Source organism: Bos taurus, chromosome 7, assembly GCF_002263795.3.
Source record: "Bos taurus isolate L1 Dominette 01449 registration number 42190680 breed Hereford chromosome 7, ARS-UCD2.0, whole genome shotgun sequence".
Classification (NCBI taxonomy): domain Eukaryota; kingdom Metazoa; phylum Chordata; class Mammalia; order Artiodactyla; family Bovidae; genus Bos; species Bos taurus.
The window spans coordinates 49,052,181-49,075,048 of NC_037334.1; the positions used below are offsets into that span (position 1 = coordinate 49,052,181).

At 45.6% G+C, this 22,868-nt stretch overlaps 1 protein-coding gene across 4 annotated transcripts in view; it reads right to left on the reverse strand.

Moving 5' to 3' along the window:
* Window positions 1–13,216: 13,216 nt before the first annotated feature.
* The window catches only part of KLHL3 (kelch like family member 3), a 276,969-nt gene continuing 267,317 nt past the window's right edge, over window positions 13,217–22,868 (reverse strand). For all 4 annotated transcript variants that reach the window (XM_059888747.1, XM_059888748.1, XM_059888749.1 and 1 more), the window contains 2 exons: window positions 22,061–22,204; window positions 13,217–17,828 (listed from right to left, as the gene is read on the reverse strand). In XM_059888747.1, the coding sequence (XP_059744730.1) occupies window positions 17,800–17,828; window positions 22,061–22,204 (173 nt within the window). In that variant the 3' untranslated portion in view covers window positions 13,217–17,799. The remainder of the gene's footprint in view (window positions 17,829–22,060; window positions 22,205–22,868) is intronic.

Genomic DNA, 22,868 nt, shown 5'->3' on the forward strand with positions numbered 1-22,868 from the left:
TCCCAGATCAAAGATGAAGTAACAAACTCAGAGAGATAGTGCCCAAGGTCACACAGACTGTAAGCTGCAGGGCCAGGAATGTAACCTAGACAGTGTACCCTGGAGCCTCACTCTTCACTGCTCTGCTCTTCTGGCCCCAGTTTCCCCTCCCTGCCGGTTTTGAGAGGGTAACAGGCAGGAAGGCCAGGGGTCTCCAAATAGAGGAAATAGCCTGCAAGTGTCAGACATTTTTATCTCTCTTAAGCGGCAGGAGAAAACAAACTAGCAATATTTTTTCCTTCTCTATACAAATTTAAAGGGAGGTTTCTCTTAAAATATTGTGTTGCCATAATGACACCCGGCTTCGCCTGAAGTTAGCTATTCTCGAGTCTAGAGATAACCAATGCCTTTTTCTTATGGAAATGTTTGTCTTAAGCTATGCTAATGTACCATGCCTTTACCCCAAACTCTGTCTCCAAGTCGGTTCCGCCTCTTGGCCCAGAACCTACTTGACAAACCAGTATGGATATTGTTCCCCTAATCTATGTAAATGAAACTATTTGTATGGTGGTCTGCCCTTCTTCAAGATTCAAGTTAATCATTTTATGGCCCATCTGAATTTTAAGACATTCCTTTCTTTCATTAACAGACTGCTAGTGACTATATAACATCCAGCTAAAGACTAGCAGGGGGGGTACTCTTTCTGCCCCCTTCTGATGCCTATGTCAGAAGCTTTCTCTATCTCCTTTATACTTTAATAAAACTTTACTACACAAAAGCTCTGAGCGATCAAGCCTCGTCTCTGGCCCCGGATTGAATTCTTCTCCTCCGGGGGCCAAGAATCCCGGTGTATTCGCGTGATTCAACAACAACCTTTCAGTTTGAGCCCAGTCCTTTCCAGCTCCCAGTCCCCTTTGCTTCCCTCCCCTTTCAAAATGTGCTTAGGCCTTCAGGCTTGGACAGGAACAACTGTTGAGCTGCTAACTTTGACAGGCAGAGGCATTATCACTTTAACAGCATCGAGATCCTCTGAGTTTGAAGGATAATACTTCAGAGTAAAGCAAGCAGAGTGAGATGCATGGGACCTTCCTGGGTTCTGGAAAACCACCCCAGTCACCCAGTCTCTCTCCAGGTTCTTATACTGTCTCCCAGTTAACCTCCCCCCATCCCCCCATGCTCCAGGTACCTTCTCCCAATCTCCTCCATAGGGAGAAAAAAAATCTACCAAAGGCAGCCCAGCTGCAGCTATTGACACCCACCCACCCCCAGCCAGGGTGGATCTGAGAATCAGCAACTCAGGGCCTCAGCAGTGGGCCTGAGAGCCAGCATGGGGGGGCACACATGTCGAGGATAATGTCCCCGATCCTCCATCAGCCTCCAGGAAGCAGCTTCACGGGGAAGCCTAGGGGAAACAGCAGTCAAACTGCATCTCCATCAGCCCTGACTTCAATTTGTTGAAATCCGTAACTCTCCCTGCATTTTCAAGGGAATGTGTTTAGGTGTGGAAGCATCCAACAGGAAACTGAAATATTGATGAAGATGAGCCTATAATCTTTTGATAAATAACATGCCTTCTAATGCCAGATTTTGATATAATACAAACAAGTTGTCAACGTGTGAGCAAAAATTTGCATCCAAGAGAAAGGATTAACAATGAAGAAATCCTGTTCGTGCCGTTCATTTTTTCCTGTAACCTGAAGAAAACTGCCTTCCCTGAATAGTAGCATGGTCTGGCATCTTTAAGTCGTTGGGAAGGGAATGCCTTACTTCAGCTTAACAAACATTTCTGAGCACCTTCTTGATGCCCTGTACTGGCTGCTGCAGACACACACAGATCTGGTCCCTGCTTTCAAACCAATTAATTTTTTAGGAGAAACAAATCTGTGAATAAGTGAGCACAAAATAGCAGAAAATCATAGCAAAGAACATGGTCTTCAGCTTCAGATAGATGTGAAATCACAATCCTGCACGGATTTTCATTAGTTATGGAGACCCTGTGCCAGTGGTTTAACCTCTTTCACCTTAAACTGAAAAGGGTGGATAACGATGCCTGTCCCTCGGGGTTGTCAAGAAGGTCACATGCGAAAAAAAGCTCTGTGCCACTTCCACTCCTGTGTTCCACTTGGACACACTGGTGCATAACCCCACTCCCTGGAGGTGTGCGTACCCCCAGCCTCCTAGAGTGTCCTGTGCTCAGAGCCAAACTCCTCCCCAGAAATTGCTGTCCAGGGGAGCTGCCAAGGTTATACCACTTGTAGGGGTGGGAGGTGAGAGTATGCATATAAAATGACCTTTTTCAATGTGTTATAATTCACATTCCATAAAAATTTGCCCTTTTAAAGTACAACTCAGTGGGGTTTCATATATTCACAAAATTGTATAGCCATCATCACTAATTCCAGAACTTTCCATTTCCTCAAAAATACCCCAGATATCTCATGCCCATTAGCAGCCATTCCCTTTCTCCTATCCCCCAACTCTCACAACCATTGATCTAGTTTGTGTCACTACAGAATTGCCTATCCTGAACATTTCATATAAATGAAACTATATAACATATGGTCTTTTATGTCTGGCTTCTTTCACTTAGCAAATGTTTTCAGGGTTCACACATGTCATAACATGTCTCAGTACCTCATTTCTTTTGATGTTGATCCATTCATCAGCTAATGGAGATTTAGGTTTCCACTTTTTGGCTATTAGGAGTAAAGCTGCTATGAACATTCTTGTACAAGTTTTTGTGTAGACACATGTTTTCAATTCTCTATATACCAGGGAGTAGAATTGCTAGATCATGTGGTAACTTGATGTTTAACATTTTGAGGAACTACCAGACTATTTTGCAATGAGGCTACACCATTTTACATTCCCACCAGTGATGTATGAGGATTGCAATTTCTCTGCTAGTGAGTGCGAAGTGGTATTTCACTGTTTTTGATCTGCATTTCTCTGATGGCTAATGATGCCAAGCATCCTTTCATGCGCTTATTGGTCATTCATTTATGTTTTTGAAGAACTGTCTATTCAAATCTTTTGCTCATCTTTAAATTTGGTTCTTTTTCTTTTCATTGTTTAGTTGTTCAGTTCAGTCAATCAATCATGTCCGACTCTTTGCAACCCCATGCACTGTAGAATGCCAGGCTTCCCTGTCCATCACCAACTCCCAGAGCTTGCTCAAAATCATGTCCATTGAATTAGTGATGTCATCCAACTATCTCGTTTTCTGTCATCCCTTTCTCCTTTTGCCTTCAACCTTTCCCAGCATCAGGGTCTTTTCCAATGAGTCAGTTCTTCACATCAGGTGGCCAAAGTATTGTAGCTTCAACTTCAGCATCAGTCATTCCAATTAATATTCAAGATTGATTTCCTTTAGGCTTGACTGGTTTGATCTCCTTACTGTCCAAGGGACTCTCAAGAGTCTTCTCCAACACCACAGTTCAAAAGCATCGGTTCTTTGGCACTCAGCTGTCTTTATGGTCCAACTCTCACATCCATACATGACTCCTGGAAAAACCATAGCTTTGACTATACAGTCCTTTGTCGGCAAAGTAACATCTCTGCTTTAATATGTTGTCTAGGTTGGTTATAACTTTTCTTCCAAGGAGCAAGTGTCTTTTAATTTTATGGCTGCAGTCACCATCTGCTGTTATATTGGAGCCCCCAAAAATAAAGTCTGTCACTGTTTCCATTGTTTCCCCATCTATTTGCCATAAAGTGATGGGACCGGATGCCATGATCTTAGTTTTCTGAATGTTGAGTTTTAAGCCAGCTCTTTCACTCTCCTCTTTAACTTTCATCAAGAGGCTCTTTAGTTCCTCTTTGCTTTCTGCCATAATGGTGGTGTTATCTGCATATCTGAGGTTATTGATATTTCTCCCGGCAATCTTGATTCCAGCTTGTGCTTCATCCAGCCTAGCATTTCGCATGATGTACTCTGCATTAAGTTAAAGAAGCAAGTGAAAATATACAGCTTTGACGTACTCCTTTCCCAATTTGGAACCAGGATATTGTTCCATGTCCAGTTCTAACTGTTGCTTCTTGACCTGCATACAGATTTCTCAGGAGGCAGGTCAGATGGTCTGGTATTCCCATCTCTTGAAGAATTTTCACAGTCTGTGTGTTGTGATCCATACAAAGGCTTTAGTGTAGTCAATGAAGCAAATGTTTTTCTGGAATTCTCTTGCTTTTCCTATGATCCAACAGATGACGACGATTTGATCTCTGGGTCCTCTGCCTTTTCTAAATCCAGCTTGAACATCTGGAAGTTCTCAGTTCACATACTGTTGAAGCCTAGCTTGAAGAATTTTGAGTATTACTTTGTTATATGAGATGAGTGCAATTTTGTGGTAGTTTGAACATTCCTTGGTATTGCCTTTCTTTGGGATTGGAATGAAAATTGACCCTTTCCAGTCCTGTGGCCACTGCTGAGTTTTCCAAATTTACTGGCATATTGAGTGCAGCACTTTCACAGCATCATCTTTTAGGATTTGAAATAGCTCAATTGGAATTCCATCACCCCCACTAGCTTTGTTCGTAGTGATGCTTCCTAAGGCCCACTTGACTTCGTATTCCAGGATGCCTGGCTCTAGATGAGTGATCACACCATCATGGTTATCTGGGTCATGAAGATCTTTTTTGTATAGTTCTTCTGTGTATTGTCAGAGGAGCCTGGTGGACTACAGTCCATGGGGTTGCAAAGAGTCAGAAACGACTGAGCAACTTCACTTTCACTTTTCTGTGTATTGTGGCCACCTCTTAATATCTTCTGCTTCTGTTAAGTCCATATCACTTCTATTCTTTATTGAGCCCATCTTTGCATGAAACGTTCCCTTGGTATCTCTAATTTTCTTGAAGCCATCTCTAGTCTTTCTCATTCTATTGTTTTCCTCTATTTCTTTGCACTGATCCCTGAGGAAGGCTTTCTTATCTCTCCTTGCTATTCTTTGGAACTCTGCATTCAGATGGATATATCTTTCCTTTTCTCCTTTCCCTTTCGCTTCTCTTCTTTCTCAGCTATTTTTAAGGCTTCCTCAGACAACCATTTTGCCTTTTTGCATTTCTTTTTCTTGGGGATGGTCTTGATCACAACCTCCTGTACAATGTTACAAACCTCTGTCCATACTTCTTCAGGGACTCCATCTATCAGATCTAATCCCTTGAATCTATTTCTCACTTCCACTGTATAATCGTAAGTAAGTGTTAGTCATTCAGTCATGTCCAACTCTCTGTGATCCCATGGGTTATAGCAGACCAGGCTTCTCTGTCCATGGAATTCTCCAGGCATGAATACTGGAGTGGGTTGCCATTTCCTTCTCCAGGGGACCTTCCCGACCCAGGTATTGAACCCAAGTCTCCCAGATTGTGGGCAGATTCTTTACTGTCTGAGCTACAGCGAGGAACCGTATAATCGTAAGGGATTTGATTTAGGTCATACCTGAATGCTCTAGTGGTTTTTCCCTACTTTCTTCCATTTAAATCTGATTTTTTTTTTTTGCAACAAAGAGTTCATGATCTGAGCCACAGATCATGGTCTTGTTTTTGCTGACTGTATAGAGCTTCTCCATCTTTGGCTGCAAAGAATATAATCCATCTGATTCTGGTATTGATCATCTGGTGATGTCCATGTGTAGAGTCATCTCTTACATTGTTGGAAGAGGGTATTTGCTATGACCACTGAGCTCTCTTGGAAAAACTGTTAGCCTTTTCCCTGCTTCATTCTGTACTCCAAGGCCAAACTTGCCTATTACTCCATGTATCTCTTGACTTCCTACTTTTGCAATCCAGTCCCCTATAATGAAAAGGACATCCTTTTTTGGTGTTAGTTCTAGAAGGTCTTGTAGGTCTTCATAGAACCATTCAAGTTCAACTTCTTCAGCATTAACAGTTGGGGCATAGACTTGGATTACTGCGGTATTGAATGGTTTGCCTTGGAAACAAACAGATCATTCTGTCATTTTTGAGATTTCACCCAAGTACTGCATTTCAGACTCTTGTTTTTGAGTTGTAAGGATTCTTTTGTTGAGTTATAAGAATTATTTATATATTCTGGATGTTAGATCCTTAGCAGATATTTGATTTGCAAATATTTTCTCCCATTCTTTGGGTTTTCTCTTCATTTTCTTGATAGTATCATTTGAAGGACAAAAGTTTTAAATTTTGATGGAGCCAAGTTGGCCCTTTTCTTTTTGATCAGTGACTGATTTTTGCAAAGATTCAAAAAGTAGTCCCCTTGTATCAACACCAGGCGGTACTGAAAGATCCTCCCAGCTCCAGAGATCCCCAGCTGAATGGCTGAGGCCTCTGTTGCAATCACATTATGGTTCAACTTCTCCCTCTCCTCCTCCTGCTTCCCTCTCTCCTTCAAAGGGGTTTCAGCTAATAGGACTAGCGACACTCTAAATGAATGTCTCAGCACACAGGAGTATATTTTGGGGAGAACCCAAGTTTAGGAACTTCAACTGTTTTCCCACTGACCTCAAGAAAGAGAATTACCTCCTCCCCATGGTTTCAAGTCCTCCTGTGACACGGCTCCTACCCACCTCTCCAGACTCATCCTTCCCGTACATTCTCCTCACATGCTATGATCCAGCCATATTGAACTACTTGTGTTGAAGTTGTGAAATATTGAAACACATATTGAAAACTTATGTTTTCTCAAAAAGGCCATCTCTGTAGCCTCTTGGCCCTTATACTTGCTATAACTTCTTCCTCTCTCCCCCACACTAACCTTGCTATCATCTATCATCCATTCAAAGCAGAACTTTAGCTGGCCACCACTTCCTCCAGGACACTGCCCCTGACCCTTCTGTGTGCATCCATAGGCCCCTTTATTCACCCCATCCTTATGCGCACCACACAGATTCTAATCCCTTCTTTATTGCTTTGTCTGCATGACCAGACATGAACCCCCCTTGGGCAGAGACCCTCTTATTTACCTCCATGTCTGTAGAGCTGGTGTAAATCCTGACATCCAAGAAGAGCTCGATTAATGTGCACTGAATAAATAAACACATATTGAATACATACAACGTGCAAAAGCAGCCCAGAAGATGCAGTGACTGACTAGGGACAGTCTCAGGAAGGGAAGCTCCTGTACAGGGTACAGAGTGCACAGGCGCCCCATGCCCCTCCACCCAGGCCAGCAGGGGGAGGGCTCCACTGAAGCCCCTCCACAGCCAGCAGTGCCCCTGGGCATCCCTGTACTATGCACTCAGACCACAGCAGAGCCCAATTCCCTTGCTCACCCTACTGTCTCTACCTAGGCCTCCTGAGTCCCCCCAGTGCCCCCTCCAGTCCCCGCCCAGTCTGCATTCACAGGATCCTGGTGCCTAACATTTTCCCAGGTCCACGCAAAAAAAAAAAAAAAAATTCTGCTAGAAGCTGCTAGAAATCAAACCACTCTGAGACATGTATAAAACCTCATCTAGCTGCCTGAAGAGGGTTTTATGGGTTGCCTTATCAGGGCACTGCAGAAGTCATAGGCAATAGGACAGACCATTCCTTAGTTAATCATTCAAATACGAGGCTGGGGTACATTAAAATGATGGATCTATGCCTGAAAAATAATTTGGAATGCCCTCTGTAGGCTCAGCCATTCCCCCCACCCGGATACCATCCTCCCAGATCCAGGGTGCAGCTTGAAGGAGAGATAAAGCCCAGGACCAAAGGAAGACCCTCAAGGGGACTATTAGCTCCCAAGAGTATAGGCTCCCTCAGGACTGGGGGGCAATGCCTGTGCCATCCTGTCTGTCCATGTCCTCATCCTCAGAAGGACTGGGCCTGAGCCTGGTTTTATTACCAGGGTCCCCCTGCTAGTGTTTGGTGGGCATGGGTTTAAACCCACACTCTCCAACTTAGAGCCTTAGCTCTTACACACTGTACCACCCTGTCAAGCTCTACTTTGCAACTAGATCATCCAGTTTTTCTATGGCCCTCTCCACGCTGCCATACAACCCCCTCACTAGGTTCAGGGAGAGGCCAAGCCCCTCTCAAGCTCAGATAGAATCCCCTCCACGCTACTGCCAGGGTGGAGCAGGAGCCTCACTTGGCAACAACAGACATAGGACAGCCCCTTGGCACATCATTTCCTTGACCTCCTTCAGTTTAGCATGGCTCAGACGCCACTTGCTGGGCTACGATTAAATGTGAAGATAGCTTGCGGTGGGTGGGGTGTGGGCAGGATGACAAGGGAGTTGTGTAAGTGCCTCCAAAAAGCCAACACCAAATCTCACCCATCTCCACCTCCCAGTTTGTGGCCCAGCAAGATTTATGACCCTGCATACAGGGGTCATTCTTGAGATAAAGGTCTTAGATCTTGCAGCTGACAGGCCTCCTCAATCAGAGCTTCAGGAAAGCATCCTTGACTGATAAATGAGCTGTCCCTAAAGCCTCGGTGACAGGCTCTTAAAGGTCTCCATTGTTCAGAATGTCTCCTTCATCCTGCAAGAGGCATATTCACCCTCGATGCCAACACAGCAAGGCAGACAGGTGAGTGAAGTGGGAGAGGGGGCCTTCCCCACTCAGCCCTGCCCCAGAGCCCCTGCTCTGCACCCCCTCAGCGGATGCTGAACACACATGGAGCATCACTGTGCTTCACTGACAAGGGTCCTGCACATGCTGAGTGTCCAGCCAAGATAATTGCAGGACAATGGACCTAAAGGACATAGGCTTTGGATCCAAGGAGACTGACCATTGGAGCAGGAGCCATATGGCACTTGGTTAATAGGAGCTTTGACTGTGGCCAACACTGCCAATTATCTACCCAATGTCCATTCTACCCTTCTTTATCCCAGGCAGAACTCTGAGTTTGATTGGAATGGCAATGTGCCCAGTTAAAAGTATTCACCTCCCCTGACTCTCCTGCAGCTGCGGGCGCTATGAAGAACACTATCAGGAGTTTCTGGAAAGACTTTCCTTTCCTTTTATGAGTACTGTACCTTCTACCTCCCCTTCATTTTTTTCCATGCCTTTTGCAGATATGAAAAGAACTATGGAGCCCCTATCTTACAACACGCTAAGGATGGAAGAGCAGAAAGGCAGAAGGACCTGGGATCCCAATGACACCATGGAACTGCTTATGCCAGCCCTGGAACTCCTATCTCTGGACTTGTGGTTATCAGGGCAGGGGGAGGGGGAACCCACTCTCTGGTTAAAGCCACTATTGTAATTTTGTTGTTACAGTGAGCCAAACACAGTCTTGGATGATAAAGTCCAAGCTTTAACTGATTCAGAATTTGAAAGAGTTGCTTCACCTGTTTCTAGCCTCATTTCCCCTATCTGTATAAAGAGAACAATGACAGTAATAATTGCTGCTGCTGCTAAGTCACTTCAGTTGTGTCTGACTCTGTGCGACCCCATAGATGGCAGCCCACCAGGCTCTGCCATCCCTGGGATTCTTCAGGCAAGAACACTGGAGTGGGTTAAATCACCCACTATGTGCAGGCACCAAGCAGTGTTTCAAATTCCCCACCCACTGCACTGAGAAAGTGACCACTGTATATAATGGGCAGAGACACATTGCCCAAAATAATACCTGCTGTGGCCACTTCATTGGACCTTTTTTGAGAATCAAATGAGACCACATTTGAAATTCCTTGGGAATAAAGGGTTACACAGGTTCCTACTAAATCCCATGTTCTGTGCAGTCAGTGGGATCAAATCAAGGGAGATGCTCTGCTCCTGGAGCAGGAAGTAAACTCATGAGACAAGCCCCCATCACCACCCAGAGGAAAGGAGAAAACAAAAGGAGTTGAAACAACAGTTGCGCCAAACAGAAGCCACGTGACTGCCGGGTGAAAGCAGGCCCCGTCTGCATTGTTTCCCTTGGGGGCCTCCTTCAGAAGCTAAGCCCTGGGTGCATCCCCAGCCCAGACAAGACTCAGGGTAGAGAGCTTCATCCTCTCTTCTGTCTATCTCCCCTCCATCGTACCTGGTCCGGTGACCACATGCAGTCAGGATGCTCTCTGTGCTGTCACTGCAGAAACTGGGTTTCTCATTCCAGAGGCTGCTCTGCCAGGCCCAGTCTCCCTGGAACCTTGAGTGACTGCCTTCTGTTTCAGGGCCTTTTCATGTAACCTTCTGCAAAAGCTCACAAAACTGGTACTACCATCTGTATCTTACAGTTGAGGGCACTGCAGCTAAGAGGCAAAGAGACTGGCTTTAAACCACAAGACCACCTGACCAAGATCACATTTGAACTCATGTTTCCAGACTCAGAAGCTTCTGATATGAAGCTCTAAACTGACGTGTCTCCTGTCACTTTAAGAAATGATGTTGGCTCTGTCTGGCTTGCCTATGTATTTCTATAAAAATGGCATCTCCTCCGGCAATGTGCATGCATCTCATTCATTGTGTTTCTGTTTCCCTCTGTTTCTATCTCTGTGTGTCACAGTGTCTCTCTTGGTCTCTATCTCTCTTCCTTTGTGTGAATCTCACACCCTTTCCCTAGGTCTCTATGAGCTTGTCTTTCTCTGGGTGAGCATGTTTCTCTGCCCACCCCCGACTAGCACACTATACTGTACCCGTTTACCAACTGTGTCCCTTACACAACTCCAGCCTCCAGTCCTCAGGGACCTCCTGCTTTGTTGGCAGTTGTATCTCAAGTAGCCAACACAATGTGCTGAATGCATTTCTGTTGAATGAATAAATGTTTGCAGAACATATTGTGAAAGGAGGATGAAAGATCCCCCATACTAGGAAAGATGGGGTAGGGGTGGTCTCTCTCAGAGGCAGCTGGGAACTGAGAAGGGGAAGGGAAGGAAAACAGAGAAGGAAAGAGATCTAAAGCCAACTTTCCAGTCCTTATAAAAACTCACAGTTAGAAGACTCACCAAACAGTCCTGATCATGCATGTGTTTGGCAGGGCCCAGTGGCCTAAGAGCTTAAATACACGTGCAGCAGGGTCATCCAAAACTACTTCCGTGGAAGATATGGGTTCAGATCCTAGCTCCCCACTGTAGCTTGGCCTCTCCGAGTTTCATCTCCTCCCCAATCAGGTGGGAGCAAGAACAAGACCCTGCAAGTAGAGTAAATGCTCCTAAGGACACAAGAGCCCTCTGTTTACAGATAAGGAACTGAGTCCCAGAGAGGGGGAAGGGATTCCATGCAGGCCACACAGCCACCTGCAGGGACTCCCCCCCCCCCTTGCAGGGGTTCCTCCCATCTGCAGCTAGTGAAGGACAAAGACAGCTGAGGGAGCATCTGGAACAAGCCTTGAAGCTGGAGTGACCACAGGGCAGTAATCTCAGAAAGACCAGGCCTGCCATGACAGGACCACCTACCTCTCCTCTCTCCTAACCCAGAGAGGGTGGTGGCCCTCAAGCCTGCAGTCACTGTCTTTTCTCAGCCCCAGAGCCTCCTCAGGTACAGGTGGGAAGGCACGGCCCTGTAGCCTCTCTGGACCCCACGGGTACCTGGCTCTGCCACAGGAGCTCAGGCCAGTCTACAGCTCCAAGCCCCAGGCTCCTCTTCTGCAAACACAGAGGCTGGATTAGAAGACGTCCAGAGTCCCAGCCAGATGTCCCTCCTCCATAGGCCTTGATATAGAACTTTATAGGGAAGTTGCCTGGGCAGAAAGGAGTGGTCAGTAGGAGACGCAGGCCACTCCGTGAAAATCTCAGGAGGCAGACAGAAACAACAGATTTTGTATTAAAATAAACTAACTAGGTAGGGTCAAAAGACCCTATTTGTAAATTGTAAAAGAATAAGTTGGTAGAAAAGCTACCAAATATGATTTCACTCTGGAATTTCTGGGTAAGAAGAAACCAGGTCAAAGGGTCAACGGGAGGGAAAGGTGTGTGTGCTCCAACTAGCAGCCATTTGCTCATCCGTCCCTCCCCAGGATCCTCTCAGCGGGGGTGACAAGGCCGAGGAGTGGTTCCATGGCAGGCTGGCATACGGCTCTGCCTCTCTGATGGCCCTGGAGGACCAGATATTGGCAACTTCCTTACTCTAGGAGGCTCACATAAGGTCCAGCCCACTGGGATCAAGGGTGCCACAGCTCCACAAGCAGCCTAGCAGGAGGACAGGGTCTGCATCACTTCTCAAGGTTCTGTCTGACTGCAGGCCACTTAACTAGCCCCTGCGATCCTGTGACTTGAGCATCACTCCTCTCTATGAGGTGCTGTGGGCATTAAAGCCCAGGACCTGCTGCTAAGCAAATGTACAATAAACGCTTGCCACTATGATGATGGAAACAAGCACATCCTAAGCCCTCTTCTCAGCCTGATTCTCAAACTCAGTTGTGGACCAAAATAGCTTCTATCTGGGTCTGAGCCCCGGCTCGCTTATAACACACCCTCAGACAACTAGATTCACCTCTCTAGGCTTCTGTCCAAGGATAGATATAATCAATAGCGGTTAGTGCCATTGGCACTACAGTAACAAATGTGATTATTCGCCATTAATGTAACACTGGGACATTGTTGGTCCAAATGACTGAAAACTTGGGCTGCAGTATTTTTCTTGAGCCAGGTTTGTACTTCCCCAGGGACCCCTGGGGCCTCCCTCTCCTTGGTGCTTCTCAGCACACCCTCCTCCCCTCCTCACAGCTGGAGCGAGAAGACTAAGGACCCAGGCTCGGGAGAGTGACCAGTATCCTGCAGCACTGCTACCTCAGGCGGTGGTCTAGCCCCTCTGCATCTCACATCTTTATCTGTAAAATGAAGATAATAGTAGTAACTCAGAAGACCATGATAAGGATTAAATGTGTGGATAAAAGCAAAGTACTTAGAAAAGTGCTGGCACATAGCAAATACTCAGTACATGTTAGCTATGACTATTATTTCATGGGTTTTGATATTTTATAAGTCAACATATTTAATAAACAGCTGTGTATCTCTGATAAAATATATTTGCATTTTTAATGATTTAAACATAACAAAATATCTATACAATCTCTAGTTCTTATAATAAACTTAAAAAAAAAAAAATCAGTTTATTTATAGCCAAATCTCTGCTTCCTCCTCTGGTGCCTGACACCATTTCACTCACCTCTCAGTGATCACCCGGCAGTTGTCCACATACCCACTGAGGGGACTGGCCTCTCTGGGCCTCACTGAAGAGCTTCATGGATCTGGCACTGTGCCAGACAATAGACACCAAAGGAACCCAGACTCTGTCCAGTACATCTTGAAGAAAAAATATTTTTTAACTAAAAGCACGCAGGAGTGGGTCTGTCCTTTTCATGTCTGAGACAGGATAGACAGCCTGGGTGACAGAAATAAAATACTGAGAAAGGTTCTCACAGTTCAGCTTTTATTAAAATTAAAGGAACATAAATTACAGGAAACTAGAACACGAGTCCTGTTAAAAGAATACATGTGAGGAACTGTTTTCCTCAGCTAGCACTGTAACCGATGGAGCAGGTGACAAGTGTTCTTTCATAAGCTCTGTGGTTCCTACCATCCAAGCAGAGAACACCCGATCAAGGGCCTGACTCATGCAGTGTGGTGTACAGGGCGTCAGGGATCAAGTCTGCCTGCCAATGGACAGCCACATGGACACAGCACCCACACAGACATACAGATTCAGTGCCTTGAATTTGCTTTCAAAGAAAGTGTTTTACACATTATGTACGAATTAAACAAGAAGTCCAACAAAGGTTCTTATTGCCACTGAAAAGGGGATAAAATAACTTGAAATCTCATAACCAAAGGTGAGAACGTAGCACCGGGGCACTTTGTTGCTCCAAATGCTCCAGTCCCATGAATTACTGCTTGGCCAATGCTGAATCTGTAAGTCATGAGCCCCATGACAAGGGGTGCACAGGGGCTCTGAGGTTGTGATTATCCACTATGGAAGAGACCTCTGACACTCCCAAATGTCAGAGGTGCCGCGAGCTCTCCTGCTTGGGCAATAGATACACAGCATGGCTGAATATGAGGGGCTTAGGACTCTAAATAGTGCAAAAACTTAAAACAAAAAAAAATACATTCTAACCTCCTCGCCTCTCTCGGCAAACAGAAAAACTCCAGCTAATTGGATTATGAGTTTGCTCAGCTTCCCAACTTGATCCACCAAGGTACGAATGGGGAGCACAGAGGCAAGTCAAATGGCACCTGTCCCAAAAATAATAAAGATTCTTTACATGAGACTAATCGCCAGATAAATACACAAAATAGAGCCTGGAGTGTAGACACAGCTCAAGAGACGAGTAAGTTGTAAGTATAGTATGAACATCTGCAAAGCACACGCTGATCACATTCTTAGCAGGGTCCATGACCACTCTTTGCAAGTTCCTTGACAAGATGCTTTCTCAAGAGACATACATCATCCAGCAGCAAAGGGCTTAGGCCTGAAGCTCTGAAGAACAAAGATATAGGAAAGAATGAAGACTAGTCAGCTGGACCTAGAACCTCCTTGGAATATATGCTGAAGGGCAGGCCTTTCCCTGGGCTTCTCCATGCCAGACTCCAGGCCAGACTGTGAGAGATGCCAGGAGATGGGCCAACCAGACTCACCCTGCCTCACTCCTGCCGAAAGCCTGTCTCCAGAAAAAGCAGACAGGCATCATAGATGGGTAAGTGCTGCATTAGGCTTACTGTTAAACCCTGAACAACTAAAAAAACACCAGTGATTTATGTGTTTTTTAGCAATCTCCCTTGCATGTGTTGTAAGAAAGAAGCCTCCAAGTCAGCCTGAAGCTACTGAAAAATCAGTTTGGGTAAGGTGAGAAACAAAGGGAAAATACCTACAGGCATGGATGATGTTCGAGTGAATGGCACAATAGAACGTAACATTTCATTATCATGGATAATAAGAAGCAATTCAAATATTGTGAAAAATTATTTTATAAAAATATCTACATTAAAATTTTAGCCTGAAAGCTATAGCTTCAGTTTTATAAAAAGGCAATCTTTGAAAGCATCTGGCTCAGGAAGATACAAACATTACACAACAGATATCAAAGTAAGACAGCTCAGAAAGCATCTTAGGGGATATTGCAACTGGTTTGTCACAAAAAGAATTAAGTATTCTTATTGCATAGCAGAAAATGAGGTCACTTTCATTTGCATAATACTGCAACTTTTTAGATGGAGAGATGCCATTGGGTACTTAAGAGAAATAACTTTGGAATTCAGTCTGACTTCTCTGTTGTCCAAATCAGTATCCAAGTAGAGTCTAAGCTGCTTCTAACCTTGGGCTGCAATTCCATTTCATCACTGTGATCAGACTTCAGATACACCACTGGCAAAGCTGCATTCACAAGCAGTTGTGGCTGTCAGAATAGGGGTATGGGGGGCTCACCTGCCACATGACCAGCACAGACTTGAAAATAAGTCTGTTGTGCCCACTGTAGGGAGAAAATCATATGGTGGTAAAGGGAGAGCTAGTTTTGGACGGCATCTGCGGGCAGATACAGCACATTGGCTTTTTGGTGATGACGTACCAGTGTTCTAGTCCCCATGAGAAAGGACGCATGGAGGTGAGATGAACACAGCCTCAGAACACTGCCAACAGGGGCAGCACTTCCTGGGCAGGGAGACGTAAGAAGGGGCCAACAGCAAAAATCCAAAAGCAGAAAACACGCTGGCTAGCTCTCATGGAGGGGACCCTCTCTGGGAAGATGACCATGAACAGGAGCCTCCCCTACACAAGCATGATAAGCATGGAAGTTCAGCTTCTAAGTGTTGGGGGGTACTTCACGTTTCATCTGAAATCAGGAGCTGTGTGACGGCACGCATCAGACCCCAACCCCCAACCTTATCACCAATACACGTGCACACACACACACACTCACACACGCACCCTGAAACAAAGTCCCAAACCTTCCTCAGAGAGGGAGGAGAACAACATTTGGAACAGAAAGCACATTCCTTCAGCTTCTGATCCAGAGTCAGGCAGGGCTCTGAAACCACAGCCACCTCCATGCCAGTTAAGGGCGGAAAGCCCAGCTAACAGCATGTCTTGATCTCTTTGGATCTTCGGAACTGTTCTTCCAGGTCCATCAAAGCTGGATATTTCAGCCCCTTCCCAAGGCTGCTAAAGACCCTGGGTGCCTTGGTGTTCTCCAAACATCTCACTGATATAATATCTGCTCAACATCGGAAGATGTTTCCCCCTCAAGAGAGTTGAGTGGTTCGTGCACAATAAATATACAGTAAATACACAGAGTGGCCAACTCGCTGGGGAGAGTCCTGGGTTTCTAACTTGGGGTGAAGTGGGAAGAATGCCAGCCTCCTGCAAAATCTGTTTGGAAGGGGCCCAGTTGTATCAGAAGTCCAATGTCAGGGTTCATAAAGCTCCTTGGCTCCCTAAGGGTGGACCCTGACAACAGGGAGGGTAAATCCCAGTCCCCAAGTTGTGAGGCTGCTCCAGACATAAGATCTCCCCTCCTTATGCTGGAAATTCCAATATAAACAACTTGCTAGTTCAGGAACAGTACAGCTTTAATTTTCTTCTTCTTTTTTTTTAAATGCAAGTGAGTCTGTGCACCCTCAAATACCCCTCTCCAGATGCCTGAAGTTCTGTCATTAATCATTTTACCTGTGAATTAGCAAACCTTTCATCAAGCTCCTCTCTCAAAATGCAAGTATTCCTGAGAGACATCACACATCCAGGGCCTAGCACCATGTCTCCCCTCACGGAAGCAAGGAGTGGGATTTCTGAGGGCTGGAGAGACGGTATAGGCCTGGAATGGGGGAGAGGACAAGGGTGTCAGACAGACTAGGACCTTCATCACAGACTGCTGATGGCCAGGGCCAGCCGGTACACCCCTTTAAAGTCATCCGTGTCCATTTGAATCACACGAGTCCATCCAGTGCAAGGAAAAACCTATCTTTAGGTTTGGAGGTAGGGTGACCTTTTACTTCACCACCAAACCAGAACACTTATGAGAGTAAAATGGGATGCTCTGAATAATTAAACCTGGATAATAAGTATAAACAGAGGCGTCCTATCCCAGGAAAACCCAGAAGCAGGGTCTTCTCTGAGACTGCTATGGGCAAGGACCAAAGCCCTACCACTTGGTTTTGTTGCTTTTATTTCCCATGTATTTTTTTCTCCAGTGTGTTTTTCAGTGCTTCACTGAAGAGCTAGTTTTCTCAGCTGAAGAGACACAAAATCTCCCAAACTTGGAATCCATTACATCAAAGACCAGGGGCCTGGAGACCAGGCAGTTCTGATGAGAACTTCTGGGAGAAGAGGTGAAGGAAGAGCACCCAGCCAAGGGGCTGGAGAACCCACGGTCCTAGTTCTAGCGCACAGAGGACACGGGGCAGCTTCAGGACAGCCCCACTCTTCTGCAGACAGTGCCAGTGGTCTAGGCCAGCACGTGGGCCTGGTCATTTCTGGACATTCCTGGTGTGTCCAACTGCACTTCCAGTAGACAGCAGCTTTCGTAGTCCCAAGGTCCCCAGGGGCCAATCCAGAAGAGAGGCTTCTGTGACTTGTTTTTTAGCATAGCAGAAGGATCAGTAGTACAGAAATGGAGTAGACCGTCATCATCCCCCAACTTAGTGAAGCAAAACGTTCTGCACACGCACATACACACACACACCCCTACACACACACACACACACACACACAAGTTCCAGCTTCTCTAATACCCCTATAGAAACACACACACACACACACAATGCTCAAAGGTGCAGCCAGAACTATCAGGAACCCACTGCTCAAGGCAGGAGACAAAACACCTCATGGAAGCCAGGAGTCAACCACTGTCTTCCCACCCAGACAATACTGCCAAGTTGGAGGAGGGCAGTTCCCACCCCACTGCAGACTCCGGCAGCGAGTGGCATCCAACCAGCGTGGTCCTGCTGTGCTGAGTCACAGGCAGCACCCCTCCCTTCCTCCACCTCCTGGCAGTGGGAGTTGGGGTCACAAGGGCTTGTGAATCACAGCAACACCTAAGATGAAAGGGGGAGAAAGTTACCATATTATTAATAGTTTCTGCAAACTTATTCAGAGTCTCAAGGAGTTCATGAACAACATCCCAAGCCACAGTCAAGGGAAATGGGCATGACCAAACACTGAAGGGCCTGTCAGCAGCTGCTGCTTCCTGCTGTAACAGCTAAGTCCCCACAAGATGCTTAAACATAAAGCACAGTCCCTCAACGCCACAGATGAGAGGTCTCACCTCGCATCATCACACCAACTCATCTCATACTGTAATGACTCCTCTTTCCAGCACTCAGCACCCTCACTGGAAACCTCACAGCTCTAAGTTTGTATCACTTTAAGAGAAGTGATGAGTGATTCATGCCCCCTTTTAGCAGACATGGAAATGAACTGGAAAGAACAATGGACTGACTTCATGGCAGCAAGAACAAGTAAATTCCCATCCTAGCTCTGCCACCGCTCAAGCTGCATTGTGGCTTCAGATAAGTCCATGTACCTCTTTAGGCTCCGTTCCCATATATTTAAGGTCATCTAACTGAATGTGAAAGTCGCTCAGTTGTGTCTGACTCTTTGCAACCCCATGGAATTCTCCAGGCCAGAATACTGGAGTGGGTAGCCTTTCCCTTCTCCAGGGGATTTTCCCAAGCCAGGGGTTGAACCCAGGTCTCCCACATTGCAGACGGATTCTTTACCAGCTGAGCCACAAGGGAAGCCCAAGAATATTGGAGTGGGTAGCCTAATCCTTCTCCAGTGGATCTTCCCAACCCAGGAATTGAACTGGGGTCTCCTGCGTTACAGGCAGATTCTTTACCAACTGAGCTATCAACGGAAGCCCATCTAACTGAAAGATCCCTCCAATGCTAAATTCTACGCGTGGATAAACATTCCAAACATGTCTGTATGTGTTACTGTTTTAGCCAAGTTGAACCACACTCAACAGCTAACTTATGAGCCTAAAATCTTACGTGTAATGGGCTGCAGCTGTGCAGCAGACATTTGCAGGCTGACTCACCCAACACCCCTTCTACTTGCTGTCCTCTGCTACTGAGAGTAGCAAGTTTCGAGCTCAGGTTCCCAGACTTCCTTGCAGCTGGAGGTGCTGCAATCCTGGCCTATGCAATTGTAAATACAAGTCTGCCAGTACTGCAGCTTTGGCTTTCTCCCTTGACCTGCCGGAAGAAGCTCACGTAAGGTGCAAGGGGCAGCAGGAGCTATTCATAAAGCTGGCAGAACAGAAAAGACAGGAGGAACCTGATTCTTCAATAACAGTCTGAACCTCCAGGCTAGCCAGGGACTCTTTTCTGCCTGGGACAAATACATACATACAAATAAGATATTTCCTTATTTAAGCAAGTACCTGACAGGTTTTCTGGTACCTGCAGCTGAACCAAATTCTAACTTACAGGTAAGGTATAACTAGGGGCCCTACTTTAACATATTCCCATGACTAGACTATCAAATCTGGTTGAAAATAAGATTGAGGGAACATCGCTAAAAGAAAGCCCAGGACACCCAAATGGTGAGATTCTGTTGAGACACGCATTTCATGTCAATATCTGGATAAAGGTTCAGACAGAAAAGATCAGAGGTGGCAGAATCCACATCCTCAGACCCAGATGTGCTGTCTGCCTTTCAGAACATCCTGCCTGCACCTGAGGCTCCTCCTTCTCAAGGTAGCATTTCTTTAAAAAGCAGGCTCCTGTACTGCTTTTTATATAAGCTTTCTGATTATAAAATAAAATATTCCCATTATGGAAATTTTAGATAACACAGAAGAACACCAAGAAAAAAAAATTAATCCCTACATACAAAGAGAATCACCATTCTCTTTTTTGGAATATATCCTGACTTCTAATGATAGTCATAATCAGCCACTGAGTGGTTTCTACCTGCCAGACAGGCACTGTGCTAGGCGCTTTCCACATATTCTCACATTTCATTCTCACAACAGCCCCAAGAGGCTTGATATGATTTTATTTTCATTTCACAAGTGAGAAAACAGGGGTTCAATCAGACTGACTGACTTGCCCAGAGGCCCAGGGCTAGTGGCAAAGCTGGGACTTGAGTTCAGACGTGACTCCAATATCCATTTCTGTAAGCAGGAGCTAGTCCAAGCCCTGTGACTCAGGACTGCTCGACCAAGCTCACATGGTACATATACTTTGCATCGGACTTGAATTCAGATGTGACTCCAATATCCATTTCTGTAAGCAGGAGCTAGTCCAAGTCCCGTGACTCAGGACTGCTCGACCAAGCTCACATGGTACATATACTTTGCATCATCCTTTTTTTTAACCTAATAGCCTGTCACAAACATATTCTCATATTAAAAACACGTCTGCTGTATAAATATTCCACAGCTTATTTAGCTATGTCCCTCACGTCTGACAATAAGTATTTCTCAGTTTTTTGCTATGATAAATAATGCTCCAATAAATAACTTTGTCCATAAATCTTTGCACGTCAGGCCATTTCCGTCGATTCTAAGATAACAGATTCACTCAGTCAATGGGTTTGAACATAAACTGCACATCTGCTCGTCTCCCTGCCACCTACTTCTGGAGTAAGCAAACAGTAAAGAAATGGACATGAAATACTCAGCAGATACCCAAAACTCTAACCACTCACACCTGCACTTTCCCCTCTCATTAAGACTCACATGGAGCCAAGGGGGCATCGTTCACTGGCCTCCCTGCCTCATATAGGAAAATGTCCTGCACTTTTCACTTCAGCTTTGGAGAGAAAATGAGAGTGCTGGTTTTAATAAGTAACAGTGAGAACAGAATCACTCTAGGACCAAAATGCCCTGAAATCTTTTCTATTTAGTTGATAAAAATCCTCAATGAGGGGAAAAAAAAAAAAGGTAAAATAAATTCATTAATTGAAGCTTTGGGCAGACAGAACGCAATACAAAGCCCTTTGAGCCTGCATGGCATAGTCTTCCTTTGCACTAAGAGCCAAACAAAATGAAATAATGACCTTTCTAATGTAAAATAGAATAAGAATACCACTGGAGTCATAGTGAATGATAATGGTCATCAAATACTTAGGACAATTACTGGCATATTGTATGTGCTCAATAAATAAATGTTAGCTCTAACTCTTCCAGTTTCTGGAGAACCAGATACAAGGAGCTGAGCTACATAGATATATTTGCTTGTCTCCCTGGAGACCCTTGACCTCAGCCCCACCAACTCTGATCCTGTGCCCTACACCTCACCAAAACTGTCACACACACCCACTACCATAGGCATTTTTCTGGCAGCCCAGTGGTTAAGACTCTGTGCTTCCTGTGCAAGGGGCATGGGTTCAATCCTTGGTCAGGGAACTGATTTCACACGCCAAAAAAAAAAAGCTTCTACAGCAGCTTCTTTCCTCCCCCCTCCCTCCAGCCTCTTGCTTCATCCCCCAACCCTGAGTTATGGTAGCACAAAAGGCATGGGCTTAGGACTGGGTTTGAATTCTGACTCTGACACTTTTTTTAGTCACTTGATCCTGGACAGATTATTTAAACATTCCAAACTTCAGTTTCATCATCTATAAAATGGAAGGATACAGTCTCATTCAACCAGAGGGTTGTTGAAAAGAATATCTTGTAGGTAAAGATTTATAAACAAAGTTATTTACTAGAGCATTACTTATCATAGCAAAAGAAGACTCTGAGAACTACTTAATGTCTGACATGAGGGGAAGTAGCTAAGCTGTGAAATAGTTACCATATCTAACACACCGCTTTGTGGTGCAGGGAGTGGGTACCCAGCAAAAAACAGCTATCTGTGTAGCTGTGACCCAGCCTTTAAGTTTAGGTAGGCTTTGTCTCCTCCAGGAAGTATTCCCTAACTCTGCCACTTCTCGCATGTCATGTCCTAAAGCCTGTGTAGCACATTTCTTTTAGCACTTACATGTACATTATCTTGTATTTCCTGGTTTTGGAGGCTGGTCAGGAAGGGCAATGAAATTCTAAAACCTCTTATGACAACTCAGATCAGTTGGAAGGGATTCCCTGGAACACTGTTAAGAGTTCGGAGGCTACCTTCAACTTCACTGGGGAAATGAGTGTTAATTACAGGTATCTGCCGTGGGCACAGCATGAAGGAGTGGTGACATGTGACAATCATCTGCCATCCCTGGAGGAGGCACTTGGTCCCAAGTTAAGCAAACTGACCTGACCTGGGCCCCACCTGCCCCACCCCATCCCGGGCCCTAGTGTGGGGGTGCGGGTAGGGTGGAGCACACTGACCTGCATAGCTCCGCCCTGTGCTCATGTTGGTTGGCAGCAGTGTCCACTTGTCAGTGACAGGATTGTAGTACTCCACCGAAGCCAAGTTACAGGATCCATCATCCCCGCCAACCACATACAGGAGCCCATTCACTGCACAGACCCCTGGGAATCAAATAGAGGCCAGAGGAGGCATGAGAGCAGGAGCACAGAGAATGGGCGAGAGACAAGTCTAGATTGCCCTGGGGGCGCTCTTCCTTCCCTTTGTGGTAGCACAATAGATATTTGGCTCCTCAGGTTTAACTCTGCTCAACGAATGAATACCCAACAGTCACTGGGCTCTGAGGAGCCCCCTTCCTAACAAGGTCATGTCTCTGACCAGGCAGCTTTCACAATGATGCAGGCCCACAGATGTTCCCTGCTCTGGCACAGAGCACCATAGGTACAGGCCCCGTTCTACTGCACAGGCACACAGGCCTCCCACACTCAGTCTGAGCTAAGAAAGAAGACAGCTCAGGGGATCTCACCCACACTACTTCTACTCTGCTTGGTTCCCTGATAAGCCGTGTTTCATCAACACTGCGGGGCACTAACGGTTGTGCTTGTAATCGCTTCATACAACTGGTGTCTAAATCCACATACAGTTTTCAGGGAAAAGGCTTTCCACCCACCCTGATCTCAGAGGCAGCTGGTTTGGGGGCAAGGTCTCATATAACAGGGACTCAAGAATAGGAAATGTAAGTACTGCTCATTAAGATTTTAAAAGGCCACAGTCAAATATTTTGTGTTTTTTTTCAAAATAAGATTCAGGGATTATGTGCTCAGATGC